The sequence below is a fragment of the Exophiala xenobiotica genome (assembly GCF_000835505.1).
Source record: "Exophiala xenobiotica strain CBS 118157 unplaced genomic scaffold supercont1.4, whole genome shotgun sequence".
NCBI lineage: Eukaryota > Fungi > Ascomycota > Eurotiomycetes > Chaetothyriales > Herpotrichiellaceae > Exophiala > Exophiala xenobiotica.
The window spans coordinates 1,055,709-1,072,455 of record NW_013562491.1 but is presented as its reverse complement, the minus strand read 5'-3'; the positions used below and the strand labels follow the sequence as shown (position 1 = coordinate 1,072,455).

Here is a 16,747-nt window from a genome sequence, read left to right as displayed (position 1 = left end):
AGATTTGACCAAAAGGGTTTAGCTTGTTGCTCGAGTCAAGCCATTTCAACCTCCCAGCGGCAACCCCGTCCACCCCGTCGCAGTCACCGCGCGAATCCAGTCGTCAAGAACCAAGTCATCTTTCTACTACTAACCCTAGTACACGATCGTGTATCTTTGTGTGATCAGAGGACGTGGCTAGAGGTGGCAGCTTCCTGGTTGCGACTCTCTCTATGTTTGCCACGCCCTGATCCGATTCTTCGCCCGACCCTATCATCACTCCCGAATTCAGCCTATCCGATACCTCCTTCCCTGACCATGGCGGCTGCCCCCATGCCGTCCCTCCCCGTCCACGAAGGACTCATCGACGCTCCTCTGGACAAGCATGACGCCGCATCTCTCCCACCCCCTCAGGTCCATACCCCTCCCACAACTGACGAGGCGAGCCATAAGGACGATGACGCAGCCTCGAGTTCCTCCCTCTCCGATCTCGGCGACGATATAGAAGATGAAGAAAACAGAATGAGGTTCGAAGAAGCCGCCCGAGCAGGTGCGGAGGCAGAACAATTCTCAGAAGTAAAGCCTGATCGTTACGAAAATGGTGTCCCTATCTTTACTCCGGTATGCGAAACAACCCCCGTCGCGAACTCCTTTGATCCAAGGTACAAGAGGAGCTGACAAGCCTGCACAGACAATGGAACAATTTAAAGACTTCCAGAGATACGTCAAAGGAGTTGATCCCTATGGAATGCAGTCAGGCATTGTGTTGATCGATCCCCCAGAGGAATGGTACGTCTTCAATTCCGACTGACACACCAAGACGTGCTTGCCGGGGTGCATGAGACTGACAGCCGTACAGGAAACGGGCGCGCAAAGCTCTGGATGATCAGATCAAGGCCATCAGAATCAAAAACCCCATCATGCAAGAATTTCATGGTGCGCAAGGTATTTACACCCAGCGCAACATTGAGAAAATGAGATCCTACAACCTACCACAATGGAAATCGACGTGCGAGCAGACAGAGAACCAGCCGCCAGCCAGACGTGGAGAGAAGCGTCTGAATGCGGACAAATTGCTCGGGCGAGGCAGCATCAAGAATCGGAAATCTGAAGCCTCAACAACTCCAGAAACTGGCAAGAGAAGGGGTAGGCCACCGAAGCATATCAAACAAGAGCCGATCGAACAAGATTCGACACTGCGCGCCCCTCCGACTCCAACAAGTCCTGAAGTCAAGCCGATCGCACTGGAAAGCGAAGAGACCGAAGATAAGAGCAACGAAGCGGCAGAGTCTACACCAACCAAAGGCAAGCCAGGAAGGAAGCCCGGCAGGCCTAGAGGAAGGCCCCCCAAGAGCACAACCGCCAAGAGAGAAAATGGGAACAAGGGTGCTGAGACAACCGTTGCCGCGCGAAGATTGAGAAATGCTCGCGAAGCCAATGACGACATTGACGAAGAGGCGTTCAAGGATTTTGACTACCGAGTTTATGACAATGATCAGTGGACAGCTGAACGCTGTGATGAGCTCGAGGACAAGTACTGGAAGAGTCTCAACTTCAGCAACCCAATGTATGCCGCAGATATGCCTGGATCACTTTTTGACGACGACACCAAAGAATGGAACGTCGCCAAGTTACCCAACTTACTGGACCTTCTTGGACAACCCATTCCCGGTGTCAACACTGCATACTTGTACCTGGGAATGTGGCGGGCAACCTTTGCATGGCATCTGGAGGATGTGGATCTTTACAGCATCAACTACATTCATTTCGGTGCACCGAAGCAATGGTACAGCATTTCACAGAAAGACGCTCCAAAATTCGAAGCAGCGATGAAGACTCTTTGGAGTTCGGACGCAAAGAACTGCGATCAGTTTTTGCGCCACAAAACCTATTTGGTCTCTCCGTCCATCCTGAAGTCGAAGTTTGGAGTCACCGTCAACAAGGTTGTTCATCGCGAAGGTCAATTTGTCATCACATTCCCAATAGGATATCATTCCGGCTACAACTTGGGCTACAACTGTGCAGAGTCAGTCAATTTTGCGATCGAGAATTGGCTGCAATACGGCAAGACTGCTCGCAAGTGCCAGTGTGAGGCCGACAGCGTCTTCATTGACGTGGACTGGTTCGTTCGGAAGATGAACGGCGAACCCACTCCAGAATATGAGGAAGTCGAGGTGACCGACGACGAAGACGAGCTAGATGAGCCATCAGATCTTCCAACGCCGCCAAGTAGCGATCGAGGCAAGATCAAGCTGCCACAGAAGAGGAAACGTGGAACCAAGGATCTCGGGCCGAACAAGAAAGCCAAAAAGGTCATCAGGATCCGAAAAGTCAGCAAAAACCAGCCCTGCTGCTTGTGTCCGAACGATTTTGCCTGGGAAGAACTTTTGCAGACCACCCACGGCCAGAGAGCCCACAGAACCTGCGCAATGTATACCCCCGAGACGTATATCGCTAACAAGGACGGCAAAGAGATGGTGTACAATGTCGAAAACATTCGCAAGGCTCGTCTGGATCTCAAGTGCTACGAATGCCGACAGAAGAAAGGTTCATGCTTCCAGTGTTCGTCGGCCAAATGCACCAAATCTTATCATGCTACTTGTGCCATGCAAGCTGGTGTGCAAGTCGACAAAGGAGAGATTGCGGTCTGGCACGAAGGCGTGGAGTACCGTGACATCGGCTTCGATTGGAGATGCCGTCTCCACCGCACTGTGAAGCGGACGAGAATCACGAGTGAGCTCTCAGCCTGCAACCACGCCAACAGCTGCTGGCAAAACGCGGAGTTCCGAGAGTTCTTGTTTAACCTCAAAGCTGGAGATCTGATCCAGTTCCAAGCGACCAACGCCGACGACATCGAAGCTGGCCTCGTGATTGCTGGCTACGATGAAGGCCAAGATTCAATTTTGGTCAAGGTCCTGTCAGATGTGAAGATCGTCAAGGAAGTCGACCCAAGCTCCATACTCTTTGTTGACAGTGCGACTTCCTGTCTGCAGAGACCCTCGGCCAATGCCCTTGAGCTCCCTGAGAATCTTCAGGGCAAGGCTGCTTCTTTTCCGGAATCCACTGAGAAAAAACCGAGTGCAGGTGATGTCTTCACCGAAGAGCCTAGGACTGAATGGGCAGAATTTGTGTCGGCAGAGCCGCCTGTCAACATGGGTCAGAAGCCTGTCGATCTCTCAAAGGACAAGCAAGTCTGGCTCTACCTTGGCGCCTCTTCTTCCGACGCAAAGGCTCATTATACAGCTGATCCGGATAAGCGCGTCCATGATTCCGCATCAAACTTTCTTGACCTTGTCACACCCCGCAAATCTGTCATGGCTCCACCTCCTCAACCTAAACGCCATTCTCTTGCTGCTAGCTATCCCGTGCTGAATGTGGCTGCCAGGAATGCAGCAATGGCGAACATGAGGCAGAGCCTGACCAGCACACAGAAATTGTCGCCTACAATTCCAGGGACCTTTAGTGGGACAACGCAGAATCTTACAATGAACAATGGTCAAGAAAAGCCTAGCAATGCTCAGAAACCGGTCCAGCAGAAGCCTGGACTGGTGAAGCCGTCACACTACCGGGACATGATGACTGGCCAAGAGGCTCGCCTTAACGAACAAGCACGCATTCTTCAGCGACAGCAGGCTAAAGCTCGTCAATTGGATGCGGCCGAGAGGTCAGACACGACGGGCCACTTCAGCATCGGAATCGATCAAGAGGCCGTCCAGCGCCAGAGACAGTTCCAACAGCAAGCATCTCAACATGCTAAGCACATGAAGGAGTCGTCCAATGATCCTTCGCTGCCTCCACTGAAACAATATGAGCAGTTTCCCAGTTTCAATCCCATGGGCACAGCAGGAACCTATGGTGGGCCAGCCATGATGAATACGAATTTTCGATCGCAGCAATTTCAGTATAGCAACGACTGGATGAATCCTAATGCTGCCAACGAAAGGTCAAATTTTGGTACTCCTCAAACGATGGGCATGAACTCTATGCTATCACCCCAAACGAATCAGTATCAGTCATCGTCAGCCTCGACCATGCCCTTTCCTGGATATGTGCAGCAGTCCCACCTACATTTCCCCTATTCAAGTCAGGCCACAAACACCGGGGCGGCAAACAGCCCATATCAACCTGCGACTATGGAGACTATCCGAGCGGCTGCAAATCAACCACCGCCGCCGCCTCCTTCTGCTGAGGTGGAACGTCGAAGACGCATCTCTAACCCTGCCTATCCCTTCAAGAGTCCAGATCAGATCAAGGCACAGAAAGAAGCCGAGAAGAAGTCTCCCCCGGGGAGCAGACCGACAAGCTCCTATATGCTACCGAGTCCGAGATTACAACACGACAACTATCTGCATCCCAGCTCATCTGGAAGTCCAATTCAGCCTCTCGATCCTCAGAACCCGCCTCAATTCATCAACCCCAATGCGACACAAATCAGTCCTCCAGGTTCAAGTGCCGGACATCGTTCCGCCCGTGCGAGCTTCTCCGGCTATGGGACACAATCCCTTACTCCATCATTGCCCGCTGGGGTGAAAAGATCCTTCTCAATGGATATGACACTACCAGACATGGCTCCGTTTCCGGCCGCGTCCTTCCCCATAAGTGGTTATGTTCCCAAGCGATCAATGTACGATCCTCTAGGTAACATGAACGCCTTTGCACAGTCGAAACCTCAAATCTCGGAAATGCCAATGGCTCAGCCCTCTGTGCAATTGACCGAGAGCCTGGAGAAACGGCCGGTCGGAATGAATGGTTTGCAGCTCAATGACCGCGCGGTTCCCAAGCAGTTGATCAATTGGCGTGATCGGGGTGGATTTTGGGGACGTGTGTCAACGTATTATATTCAGAAGCACGAAGCTGCGGCAACTGTGTACAAGTCGCCATTTATGGCAATGAGTCAGCAAAATGATCCTGAGACGCTAGCCGAGCGGTACTATCAGAGTTTAGAGTCTGAGCAGAAGGTGAAGATCGATATGTTCCGGCAGGGCAGGCTGGGATAAGTGATCAATTGGTTTGACACTCTTATGGGTAGCATTGCATGCAGAAGTGTGAAGCGGCCTGACTCGTTACGGCACGCCTGCTCCTGTATGCCGCCGTACGGACCTGTTGAGATGGATGAATGACTTGGTGGAGCAGAAATGGTGGGCCTGTGCCAGTTCAATATGTCTGACGAACAGCTTCGTCGAGACTGTACCTCACCATCACCATCAGAGGATCAAAACAAAAACATTTTTCAAACAGCCCAAAAACCAAATACAGATGGAAAGTTACACTGCATCACATTTTGTTCGATATACTTATATTTGCCTCGCGGCTTCTATGAGAGTGGTGGAATGAGTCACGGTTATGAATATGAATATGAATATGCAGCGGCATGTATATATGGGCTGATGAGAGGATGAGTCGATGAGTCGATGGCAATGGCAGAACACATGCTGAACCCGAAAAGGGGAGGGGAAGGCGTTTTGGCTGCGAGGTGTGAAGTAGGCTCATACACAGCCACCGTACATCGGTACACCCTACCCACCTTACTTACCTACCTAGGTACGTTACAGGGCTTGATAGGCGTGATCACGCATGAGCACCCGAAAAATCAGAGAGGACTTTTTATTTCAAAGCCTTGTTGTGCCTCTTGATTTCACTTTACTTCTCATTTCAGTCTACCAAAATATGCGTGATCCCGAAACGCGAAACAACTTGGCTGTCAATCTGGATGCTTCCCGCCCCCTTTTTCCTCTTCTTCGAGAGTTCTTAAGTTGCTGACGGTGCTATTCTACCGGATCCATTGCCCCCCCCCGGGACGAAGTCAGCGACTCCGAGTGCTCGATGATTGCTTGAACCCTTGGGTACTATTTACTTTGAAGCATATTTCGCTTTGGCCTGCGGCAGTCGCTCCACGATCCGGGGCAGGTAGTACTCCTTGTCCCAGACGTAGGTGACGCTGGGATGGGCCATGCAGCGTTTCACCCAGCGCCCGAAGTTAGGCAGTGTGGGACTAGCCGTCATGCGCTCGGCCAGCGAGGTTGGGAATATTTGGCCGTTGGCGAAGTCGTGCAGGCGGAGGGTGAAGGGGGTTGTCATGGCCTGTTGAACACGAACAAGGGGTGTGAGTGAGTGAGTGAGTGAGATGGGTGACAGTTTGGAGGATTCGATGGTGTCTGTGGCATGTATGTGGATGTGGATGGGGTAAATTGGGCGAGGAAGAGGAAGGGGGAGAGAGAGGAGAATTTAGGGAGCCAAGCGGAGGTTGAAGGGTCGAGGTCAGATCTTACCTCGACAATGGTGATCCTGTCACTTCCTCCAAAGTAGGGACTGGCATCGGCGAGGAGAGGCTCGATTTCCTTTTCGAGCAGGGCAATGCATTCGTCGACGAGTTTGGCCTGGGCTTCGTCGTTGTCGGCGCCGACGAGCTTGAACATGTATGGGTTGACTTTGGAGAAGAAGGTGTCTATGAAGAAGGACATGCGATAGCGCAGGTGGGCTTTGGCGATTGCGATGTCGTCAGGTGAGGATGAGGGCGATGGTGAGGATGAGGTTGAGGTTGAGGTTGAGAGCGAGATGGCTGGGGTGAGGTGCGATGGGTAGAGGTCTGTTAGGAAGGAGACGATGTGGCTGGACTCGGTCAGGGTGAGGGTTGTGGATGAAGGTGTGCCTGTGTATTGGAAGACGGGGACGAGGCCACGCTGAGGAGGAGAGTGTCAGTGCTGGTTTGGTTGTCAGGGGAGGAAGGAGGGAGGACCGGAATAATAGATATGGGGACAACGATGCAGACTTGGGGAGGCCGTGCGGGAGATGGCTGGGTGTGCCCAGAAATTTGTAGCCGCAGCGGGAAAGGATGATAGAAGAGGACAGTGGGAGTAGTAATATGCCGCCGCCCAACAGCAGGGCATGATCATCATCATCATCATCATCATCATCATCATCATCATCATCATCATCATCAAAGAAGGCTCAGTGCTGCTGGTGACGGGCGACGAGGCTGCATACCGGATTGAGCTTCAAGAACCAGTCCGGTCTCGGATTGTCGAGGTCGACAAAGACTTCTTCATAGTCCAGGCCAAGCTCCTTCAGGGTGATGTGCACACGATGGCACCATCCGCAGCCGTGGTTGGTGTACATCTTGATCTTGGGGTATTGGCGGTCGTCGTCGTCTTGTTTGGTCATGGTGGAAGACATGATGGCCGATGAAGTTGAGTTAAATTGGGTTGGGTTGATCCAAAAATGCGTCTATGTAGCTTCAGAAAAGACAATGGATATCAGGTCCGCAGTACAAATCTGGCGAACCCACCTAGTAGCCCCAGAGGAGAAGAGAAAAGAGAGAAGAAGAGAGAAGGAAAGAAAGAAGAGGGGCAAGCAACTGTTTATGTACTCGCTGCCTACCATCGGCTAGTCTCGTAACAGCTGCGTCTTCTTCCTAGTGCCGCGGACCAAGTTCGACCGTAAAGCGCCATTGCACATGCAACACTGGGCTGCTTGGATTGTGGCCTGCACATCTCGTGCTGTGATGGTGATCATGTTGTAGGTGTATTTGGTTGCGAAAGGGGGTGGTGTACTCGGTATGGAGGTTTGATATCGCACAAGGCTGTGGTTGTAAACTTGTCAGTCTGAAGGCGAAGTTGTGAGCACGCTTGATACCTACAGGTCGCACGTGAGGTAGGTACTACGTAGTAAGTGTCGCTGCAATGGAGGGATACAGCACGTGATACGGGCAGTCACGTGGGAGGATTCGTCCGCCGGCCCGGTGCAGATGCCTTCGAGCAGATCTAGGAAAATGGGAGATGAACGGAGAAGCAACTGTATGGCGGTTTCCGGAATGGCCCTGGCAAGTGAAGTCTAGTCTACAAATCGCCTGAGATGGTCAAGGCCAATGCCGCCGTGAACCTCCCTCATATGGGCGTAGCAAGGCTCTCTCTCCTCGAACACTGACATGCACACCCAGCAGATATCCGCCTTGCAAGCCACGCAAGTCATATGATTGCACCCTTCGGTCTTCTCCATCGGTGTCGTACATTTCGGGCAGTCCTTGATGTTAAGCTCGCTTTTGAGCCTCCTGAGTGCCTCGTAGCCGCCGGATTTAATGTCTTTGTACTCGGCGCAAGAGTAGTCGCCATGTCGTTCATGACAAGAGGTGCAGATCGGTTCAAAACAGTTTCGACAGGTGTAAGGTGGAGATTTCCCGTCAGAGGCTATAGTACAACGATAGATGTAGCCACAATCCGGCGTCGGGCAGCAGCGAAAGGTCTCGGGGCGACGTCGGATGTATTCTTCGAAGGACGACTTGAGGACGGTTTCGAAGACGGACGACGAAAGATGGGTTTTGAGTTCCTTTAGCGAAAGTATGGTCGGGCAAGTCCCATCAGCACCTTGGCACTTGACTTGAAATTCGCCTTTGCTCGTCGATGCAGCGGCCTGGCAAGCTCCTTCGAAGCATTCCAGGCAGTATGTGTGCTTGCACGAGGCCTGTATATGAGCGTCGGCTTCGCAAAAGCAAATCGGGCAATCCCCTTCAAGTACAAAGGGACCGTCCAAGATCTTCCGGATCTCATTTTCAGTCCTGCCCTCCATGACTGCCAGTGCGGCATCATATTGCTGCTGTGTGCCGCGAATGGCCATTTTCTTCGAGACCACATCAAGAACGGCGACGTCAGTTCCCAAAGCCCGTTCGATGCTCTTGGACCCGCCTTTCATCATCCAAGCAAAATGATCAGGGTCAAGCTTGATTTCGTAGGTTGGTCTGCACTCTTCCTCAAGCATGGTGGAGATCAGATGAAGGGCTTGTTGGTATTTCTCTGGAGGCCCATAAAAGCGGAGCTGACGCTTCGATCTGGACCTGTCGATGACCACCTGGAGTTCCTTCTCGATCACCTTGAGTCTCCCGTACGCCACTCCATTGCTGCCGAGAATAGAGCTCCAGACTGAGGTTCCGCCGTCGGTAAGGACAACGCCCTCCGAAATTTCATTCAGTATTTTGAGAGCGCGAACCACATCTTTCGTGCTGCTTCCCTCAACTTTCAATGTGCTGTGCGAGCCATTTGGATAAACATGGAAGGTGAGATGCTCTTGTCTCCAGGTCTTGGCTTCCTCATCGATCCTCTTCTTCCAGGCCAGGTAAATTGTCGTTCGAACCTTGACCTTGGCAGATTGAACTAGCGCCACGGTGAGTTTCCCCTTTCCTAGGATATCCAGTGACTGGTTGTTCAGCGAGCACGCCGATCTTGCGTCTGCTTCCTCACCAAACCAAGCCGACACTTTCACCCGCTTCCCTCCAGACGCAGGTGCGAGACGGAAACTCTCGAGTTGGCCATGCTTTTCTAGAAGCTTGCGCACTTCAACACTGACCTCGGCGTCGGAGACTGAGTAGCTGGCTGGTCCCATCTCAATGTGACGTGGTGTATCATGAGAGGAGGCGATGGCTGCCTTGACATCTTCTTGGGTTGCACAACCAGGTACATCACTCAGCGTGATAGTCCAAGCTACGGGGTTGTAACCCAGAGCTCCACGCCCCCGACCTTTACTTTGATTCGCTATGCTGGATTTGACTGACTGTCCTAGGCACTTATATTCACTCTTGTTGAATTTCTCTGCTACTCTGTATGCTATGTTGCCGTTGCCGAAATTCAACCAGACACTTTTCGTGGCTTTGTGCCAAGAGATGTAGACTTTTCTGCAACTTGCCTGTCGGGTGTCAATCGGTATGGGCATTGCACTGAGTGTTGAATGCTGATTTTTAAGCCTCGTGGCTAGTTCTTTGGCGAAATGCGGATCCTTGACTTTCACAGTGGCTTTCGTCTCTGATAAAGTCGTGTGAAGAAGGATATGGGTGGAATGGACGTCGAATTCGAAGCCTAGGCCACGAAGAATGTCGACAATTTGTTCGTTTGTTGTTCCGGCAGCAATGCCTGTAACGCACGCGCGAGAATAGTCTGCTGGGAGGGTGAGTTTGTCCACCTCGCCAGAGCCATTGAAATGAATTGAAGCTCCCGCCAGGCTACGCGTAAAATCATCTTCATGCTCTTGATCCTATGCACGATATCAACAACGACTTCCAGAGGAGGCAGAGGAGCCACTGCTTACATCGTCTTCGTCTGCCTCGACATCGCGGGCGTCGCCTCTCTCCGCTTCGTAGTTCTTCTCGGCGTGCAGAAATGGACAAAGGCTTTTTTGACAGCCTCCTGGGAGTGAGAGATACCTGCACGGAATACCTGCCCGAGAATCCTGTGGTCCCTGGAAAGAATTCGTATGCTGTCGGCTGACAGATCCATTCCGTGAGAGCGCGTCTTCCTGGGCTTGCTGCGATGGGGGTCTGGTGGAAGGATGAAGGTAGTCGCACTCGTTCCCCTTAGTGCACTTGCCCTGCACAAAGTATTTGCATACTATCGTATTTGACCTGGCTTGCCGATTGATACAGAGTCCTCCGATGGCCGGAAGGCAGGAAGCCACGGGCTCGGCATACCTCAGGGTGTTGGTGTCCCGTTCATGTCTCCAGGTGCAAGCCTCCCCATTCCTGCAGGAACCTTGCTGGAAATATTTGCACAATGTCATCCTGTTGACGTGTGCCATAATTGATGGGAATGGGTTTGAGAGTTCGACCTAGCACTTTAGATGCCGTTAGGCTGAGGCGCCAGCAAACCTCGTGGGGCCCAGACCGAATGACCAATGACTCCCAGGGGAATACTCCGTACTGTAGGTAGCATGGCGGGCAGCGACGATGCTCACGTGCCTTGACGATTTAACGGTTGTGATTACCAAAGCGCCAAGTCTTGTAAAGACAGGGCCTCGGGCGACGACGGTGGTAATGCCTCTGACGCTAGTACGCAGGTATATAGTCTGACATCTCCCCTCGAGATGTCCCTAATCCCACAAGACCCTTACGTTTAATCACACGGTCAGGTCTATAGGCAGTGTTTACCTAACCTTCCTAGGCCTAGACTTGCTAAAAGCAAATAGAGTTAGTACTAGCTACTAGCAGAGTACACACGTAACCAACCACTCACATTCGAACCTGCGTATACAAGTAACAGCAGTGACTCCGTCACCAGAGCGCAGAAATATCACTCATACAACCTCCCAGCCAGCATCCGCTCCGTCACGATTCATTCGTACGATACACATTCGTCCAGACAATAACGTTGCTGCCTGGAGGCATGCTTGTCTTTGAGCACATGTCGTGAAACCTGCTTGCTTGCTCTCGGAGCTGGGCCTCGAATCAGCCTATATAAGCTCGCTCAACTTCAGATCCTGTCGAGACATTCTTCAGACATCCATCAACTCTTTGGATTGACACTGTAGAGTCACTCGAAGTCTCTCTTCCATAATGTCCGTCGAAACCGTCACCCACGCCAACGAGATCACAGAGTATACCGAATCGCTTCTCATCCCACCCACTCCAGCCTTCACACACGCCTACAGCAACACCAGCGCTCATGGCATCCCGGAGATCGCCCTGTCCCCATCTCAAGGCAAATTCATCTCTCTGCTAGCCCGCATGTCCCGGGCCAAGAACATCCTTGAAATCGGCACTCTAGGCGGCTACTCGGCGCTATGGCTTGCGCAGGCGCTCAACACTTCCGGTGCTGGTGGAAAACTGACCAGCGTCGAAATCAACCCGGACAGGCGTGATGTGGCGATCGAGAACCTCAAGTATGCCGGCGTCAAGATCCCCGACCAAGTCGACATCCTGCTTGGGGCGGGGCTGGATATCCTGCCCCGTCTGGCTAAGGAGATCGACCATGGCAAGCGCGAGAAGTTCGATTTCATCTTCATCGACGCAGATTGGGATAATCAATGGGCCTACTTTGATTGGGGTGTCAAGCTGTCCAAGGGTAAAGGGAGCGTCGTGTACGTAGATAACGTCGTGAAGCAGTTGTTGGAAATTGGCGCAGTTGGACCGGCGGAGAACGACGCCAGTGTCACGAATTTGGTCGAGATGGTGGGTAAGGACGAGAGAGTCGATGCCACTGTAATGCAGACGGTTGGAGGAAAGAACCATGACGGTTCGCTCATTGCTGTGGTAAAGTGAGTGACGTCGTAGAGGGTTCAATGGGTTGTCATATGCACACTCGGCCTTCGTCATGAACGGGTTGCCAAAAGTAGACGGCCAATTTCCCCCAACATCTCATAAGACCACACCCAGAGACATTAGTATTGTTGAGCACCAACGCCTCGCCGAAAGGACTGACAATAACTTTGAGATAAATGGGCTTGTGCAAAATACCGTCACAAAATCGCGCTCCCAAATCTGATCTGTATATCACTTCTTTCTGGGCCAAAAAGGTAGCCCAACCTTTCCAATGGCTATGGGGTTGAAAAGGCTTGGACCAGCGAAAGCAAACGCGCAGGCGTTCGCGATACAGCCCCATGCTGCGGTTCGTACCATCATGTTGGGAATGAAAGACGACAGAATGTATCCTGTCAGTGCAAAACTCGCGCACCGCCACACTTTGATCGTGATCAAGCGTGGGGAGGACTTCACGGTAGCTGCAATCTGACTTGATGATGCCACTATCGGCGTTGATAGCGTACTCGATTCGCTACCAGACTTGGTTGAGATCATCTCATCACGCAGCGCTGTCTGGGTAGTGCCTAAATCTCTCTTTAGAGTTTGCATTTGCTGCTGCAGCTCGCGAATTTCGTCCATAGCATGATTGAATCGTTTCTGCCAGACCATATCCTGGTTCTGTAAATATGCGGGCGGTGGTGTGGCCGGGCCGGGGTTGGCTTTTGCGCTGCGCTTCCTGGCGAGTGTGGAAGGATCCATCGTATTGCTACGCGGAGGCCGGACGGCTGGGTAATTGACATTCTGAAATGTGACCTCAGTCACCATGGGACTGCCCCAGCTAGCGGTACTGCTGCAGCTTGGTGTATAATCATCACCGTCGAAGCGCCAGGGAATATCATCAAACGCAGTCTTCAACGACGACATGATGAGCTCATTGTTGTTCATTCGAGTGTCTAGTCTAAGTTTGGCGGGGTGCACTCCAGGTGTAGGAGGAACACTGGTAGCTGTTTGGAGGCGATGGACAGCTTCTTTGGCGAGCGGCAGAACATGGGTCAGCGCCCAGTCGCCGATTGCTTGGATCCACACCAGGAATTTGCTGAAGTGAACATCCTTGCTTAGGTCAAATTGACAGAGTGGTGCCATACAGTAAGCCTGGCCATGGTCTATCCAGTGAAGATTGAGTAAGGCGAAGCTGTTGTCGATGGTGCAGGAGAAGGTTACCGGAAGTTCAGGCATCATTTCGCCTTTCCACGCTCTGGCATACAGCATTTGCAGGGCTCGGGCGGAGTATGCTCCACCAATGGCGCACTGATTGTTCGCGGATTCCACACGGTGCTGATTGTTGCCGTAGGCTCGTTCGAAGGTGAGAAATGGGCAGTACATAGTTGCGCCAGGAGAGACATAACCTGTGTTAAAATGCACCATCGTTCCCGTTACTTGGAGCCAGTGCGGAAGGCATGCCAGTTCTTGCGTCGTGAAACCTTGTGCTGAAAAGCCGCATCCGAGTCCTGGATGTGGTACCGACAATTCGTAAAGAGGTCCAAGTCGGTTCATCGCTCTGTCCGGGAGTGCCTCTCGACTGAAGGAGGGGACCATGCATCGTGCGAGACATGACTCTTTCTCGATAGGCGGAAGGAGATTTGGAGGAAACAACGGCGAAGGACCAAAGCCTCGTCCCGTCAAGACCTGGTTCCAGAAGGAGGTCTTTTGGTTGTCAAATCGTGCTGTGTCCTGACTTGCCGTTTCGATGATTTTGAGAAATGATGCTGGAATGCGCTCTTTTGGCGGGGTTTCAAGCACGCGGATACTGTGAGGTGATAGTACTTCTTGTCGAAACGTCCGCCAGGGCAAATGGCTCCCGTCATAGGATGAAGGTGGAAGCCCATCTGTTGACGGAGAAGGTGGAGAACCGCTTGCTACAGACATGCTGAAGCTGAGAGCCTGAGTCCACACGTCGGGGTCTTCAACGGGCAACAGACACCAAATTGCAGGACTGGAAGGAAAAGGGCTCCGGTCGCAAAGCCACAGACCTAATAATGTCAACCTTGGAGTCTCGAGGGGAGCAAAGAGAAGAACTTTTGGATGGATTCGACTTCACTTTAGATCAAGATAGCACGTATGCGAGTTTTCTGGACACGGGTTGTCCACCTGGTGGTCGTACGAGATGTGAATGTCTCATTGGGGTCACGGAATCTGGATGCACATCGAAACAGTCAAGCTTCGGCTTCATTGGAGCAGCCTCCTGTCAATGCATTTGTTGTGCGCTTAGAAAAGGGCTTCCTAGGCCAAGACGCACGGAGGGAGACTTGCTACTGCAGGAACCCTTGACCCAGGAACTCGGGTTTGATGGTCGAGCAACCGACTAATGCTGCAGCACGGCACCAGGCGTGTCTCAGAAGCGCCAGAGGGGAATAGACTCAAAGTGAAAAGGGATTTGACTGCACTCTTGAGCATTAAAAAGGTCTAGGGAGAAGCTGTCGGGCGCTTGGAGGTATGCAGATAGCGAATGAAAGTGGAGGGATGCAATTGTTGGAAAGATGGGAAGAGGTGAAAGAGGTCTGCAGCCAAGAGGGGCCTATCACCACGCGCCAACCAGAAATGTTCTAGCGTGGCGCTTATAGACCCTATCTGACCAACCACATTCATTTGCTGTCCCCAGCCTGTGCTAGTCGATTCTTCTCACTATCTCGTATGTACTGTGCCTGACTGTGTAAAGGTCTTTCGAGACTAGAAGACAGTCTACACACACGCGCAAGAGATGCTACTATCTAACGCCATACCCACGCGCTGAGGGAGCCTGGTCACACCGCCTATTACTAGGACTTTGGTCCATGTTGGAGCCGCGCCGTCCTTGGTTTCTAGGGAGGTCGTGTCCAAGGTGATCATTTTCTCGTGGCCTCATCAAGGTCCCTTTTCCGGATTCCGAGCAAACAGTAGACAGTCAACGGTGTGGTATGGCTTGCAATAGCCTCGTAGGGCGTGAACAGATCCGGACAACGGCGGACCCCACGACCAAGGACGGGCGCTTACCGAGAGACTGATCTGAGAGGACATCTGTTTGCCCAAGATCTGCTTACCACCTCCGCAAGATCCGAAACCGACCAATCACAAACATGGACTGCTGTTGTACATGCGAAATTTCATCGTCGTCAGCCCAACGAGCTAAAATGATCAATGAGTCTCAAGGACCAAGTTCCTCACTTCGGCCTGGAAGACAACTCAACTCGTATTCGAAGATGTGCACCGATCGGCCCGCTCATCTGCTGGATGGAGCGGAACATGGCAAGGCAGCCGTTGACCTCTCCTTCTCGAGGAGACAAGCACGGCAGTGGGTTCCGTACTTCCTTGTCAGAATTCGCTGTGCGCACTCGAAAAGCACCCCGCTAGGACCATGGTGGGCCTGTGAGCATCACCTTCACATTGGTTGCATGAGGTTGGGGAGCAAACATGCTCGATGTGCTTCTGTTCGCTAGAGCAAGCAAGGGAGCCTGCATCGAGGTTTCGTCAGGCCAACATGGTCGTAAGAAGTCATATCCATCACATCGCTGCCGTAACCGAAAATTTGGCGCCGAGGCCTTCAGTTGAGGAGCCAAAGGTGGTGTTGGCCAAACCCGCCTTATGTGTCGGCGAAGCCATCGAGGTGGAATATGCCTTGACCTATGGGCGACGTCTGAATTATCGTGCGTCACGAGACTCTTGCAGAATGCTGCAAGCTTGCCGATCGTAGTCATTGACTTTCAGTCCTCATCCGAGTCGTAATCACCCAGGCCAAGGCCTGCTGGCTTCGTAGGTACAGCGGGTGCTGGTGCCGGTGCCGGTTCAGTCTTCCGCACCAGGCCAGGAACAAGAGGATTCTTCACTTTCTTGACTCTTTCGAATGAGGGAGGAGGTTGTGGTGCTCTTTCTGTTTCGTCGTGCTTCGAGGCCTGCTTTCGAAGCTTTATCTCCTCAAGTCTGGCTTGCGCAACACTGGCGCTCTCGAAAGCTCTCCGTGCAGCTTCAGCATCTTCCCGCTCCTCGGCTTCTCTTTTTTCCCTTGCAAGGTCTCTGACTTGAGCGAGAGCCTCCTCTTCTTTGCCACCTTTCTCGCCTCTCTCGATGCGTGCATTCCGCTGCATGATCTCGTCCAAGGCATCGGCGACCTGCATTTCTCTCTTGCTCTCCTCCATTTTCTGCTCGAGTTCCTCCATGGCATTTCTTTCTGCATTTTCTGCTTCCTCGGCCTCCTCTCTCTCAAGCCTGTCCAGTCGCTCTTCGTCTGTTTCCTTCAACTCGGTGCTCTCAGGATCACGCCAGGACTCAAAATTCCGCTTTGCTCCTCTTTCGCAGGTGTAGTCCATATTCTTTGGGTCGGTCTTGAACGTAATTTCGGAACTGCATCTCGTGCAACGAATGTAAAAACGGTAGATGGTAATGTTGAGATACTTTTCGTCCGTGGTTTCCTTCCGGGCGTTGAACTTTCGGCCTTTGTAGATGTATTCGCCACAAGAGGTACATTTCATACTGAAGGGGGCCATCAAGCGGACTGCGATAGTCTTGGGACCTGTCGGGCGCAGGTGTTTGGGAGTGCGAGCGATCTGGGAGGGGTCGAATTCGGGAGGGTAGTACTTTGTGAGGACTTTGCGTTCGGACATATTGGCGGGGTGAGTATGTAGAAGATAGAAGAGTGCGACGAGAATAACAAGAATGAAGCCTGCAGCCTTATGGTCATGCGGCTGGTGCTGAGTCAAGTGGAATGTCAAGAGAAAGAAGGCGGCGAACTTTTGATGGAAG

The 16,747-nt window shown here is 52.2% G+C and overlaps 6 protein-coding genes across 6 annotated transcripts; 2 read left to right on the top strand and 4 right to left on the bottom strand.

Annotated features, from left to right (window-relative positions):
• Positions 1-80: 80 nt before the first annotated feature.
• PV05_06564 (uncharacterized protein) lies at positions 81-5,687 on the top strand. Its single transcript, XM_013459317.1, has 3 exons — positions 81-600; positions 671-768; positions 839-5,687. The coding sequence occupies exons 1-3, from the start codon at positions 298-300 to the stop codon at positions 4,974-4,976; spliced, it is 4,539 nt and encodes a 1,512-aa protein (XP_013314771.1). The 5' UTR covers positions 81-297; the 3' UTR covers positions 4,977-5,687.
• PV05_06563 (uncharacterized protein) lies at positions 5,651-7,296 on the bottom strand. Its single transcript, XM_013459316.1, has 4 exons — positions 7,265-7,296; positions 6,964-7,211; positions 6,249-6,659; positions 5,651-6,060 (listed from the first exon to the last, which is right to left on the bottom strand). Exons 2-4 carry the CDS (start codon positions 7,150-7,152, stop codon positions 5,830-5,832), a joined length of 831 nt encoding a protein of 276 aa, XP_013314770.1. The 5' UTR covers positions 7,153-7,211; positions 7,265-7,296; the 3' UTR covers positions 5,651-5,829.
• A 513-nt stretch (positions 7,297-7,809) lies between these two features.
• On the bottom strand, positions 7,810-10,518 carry PV05_06562 (uncharacterized protein; the record flags this gene model as incomplete). Its single annotated transcript, XM_013459315.1, has 2 exons — positions 7,810-9,996; positions 10,051-10,518. 2 exons carry the CDS (start codon positions 10,516-10,518, stop codon positions 7,810-7,812), a joined length of 2,655 nt encoding a protein of 884 aa, XP_013314769.1.
• Positions 10,519-10,848: 330 nt separating this feature from the next.
• Positions 10,849-12,239, top strand: PV05_06561 (uncharacterized protein). Its single transcript, XM_013459314.1, has one exon. It carries the CDS (start codon positions 11,291-11,293, stop codon positions 11,993-11,995), a length of 705 nt encoding a protein of 234 aa, XP_013314768.1. The 5' UTR covers positions 10,849-11,290; the 3' UTR covers positions 11,996-12,239.
• On the bottom strand, positions 11,041-14,304 carry PV05_06560 (uncharacterized protein). The gene is made up of 2 exons (XM_013459313.1): positions 14,285-14,304; positions 11,041-14,216 (listed from the first exon to the last, which is right to left on the bottom strand). The coding sequence occupies exon 2, from the start codon at positions 13,898-13,900 to the stop codon at positions 12,227-12,229; it is 1,674 nt and encodes a 557-aa protein (XP_013314767.1). The 5' UTR covers positions 13,901-14,216; positions 14,285-14,304; the 3' UTR covers positions 11,041-12,226.
• A 333-nt stretch (positions 14,305-14,637) lies between these two features.
• Positions 14,638-16,717, bottom strand: PV05_06559 (uncharacterized protein). The gene has a single exon (XM_013459312.1). The coding sequence runs from the start codon at positions 16,606-16,608 to the stop codon at positions 15,712-15,714; it is 897 nt and encodes a 298-aa protein (XP_013314766.1). The 5' UTR covers positions 16,609-16,717; the 3' UTR covers positions 14,638-15,711.
• Positions 16,718-16,747: the final 30 nt, after the last annotated feature.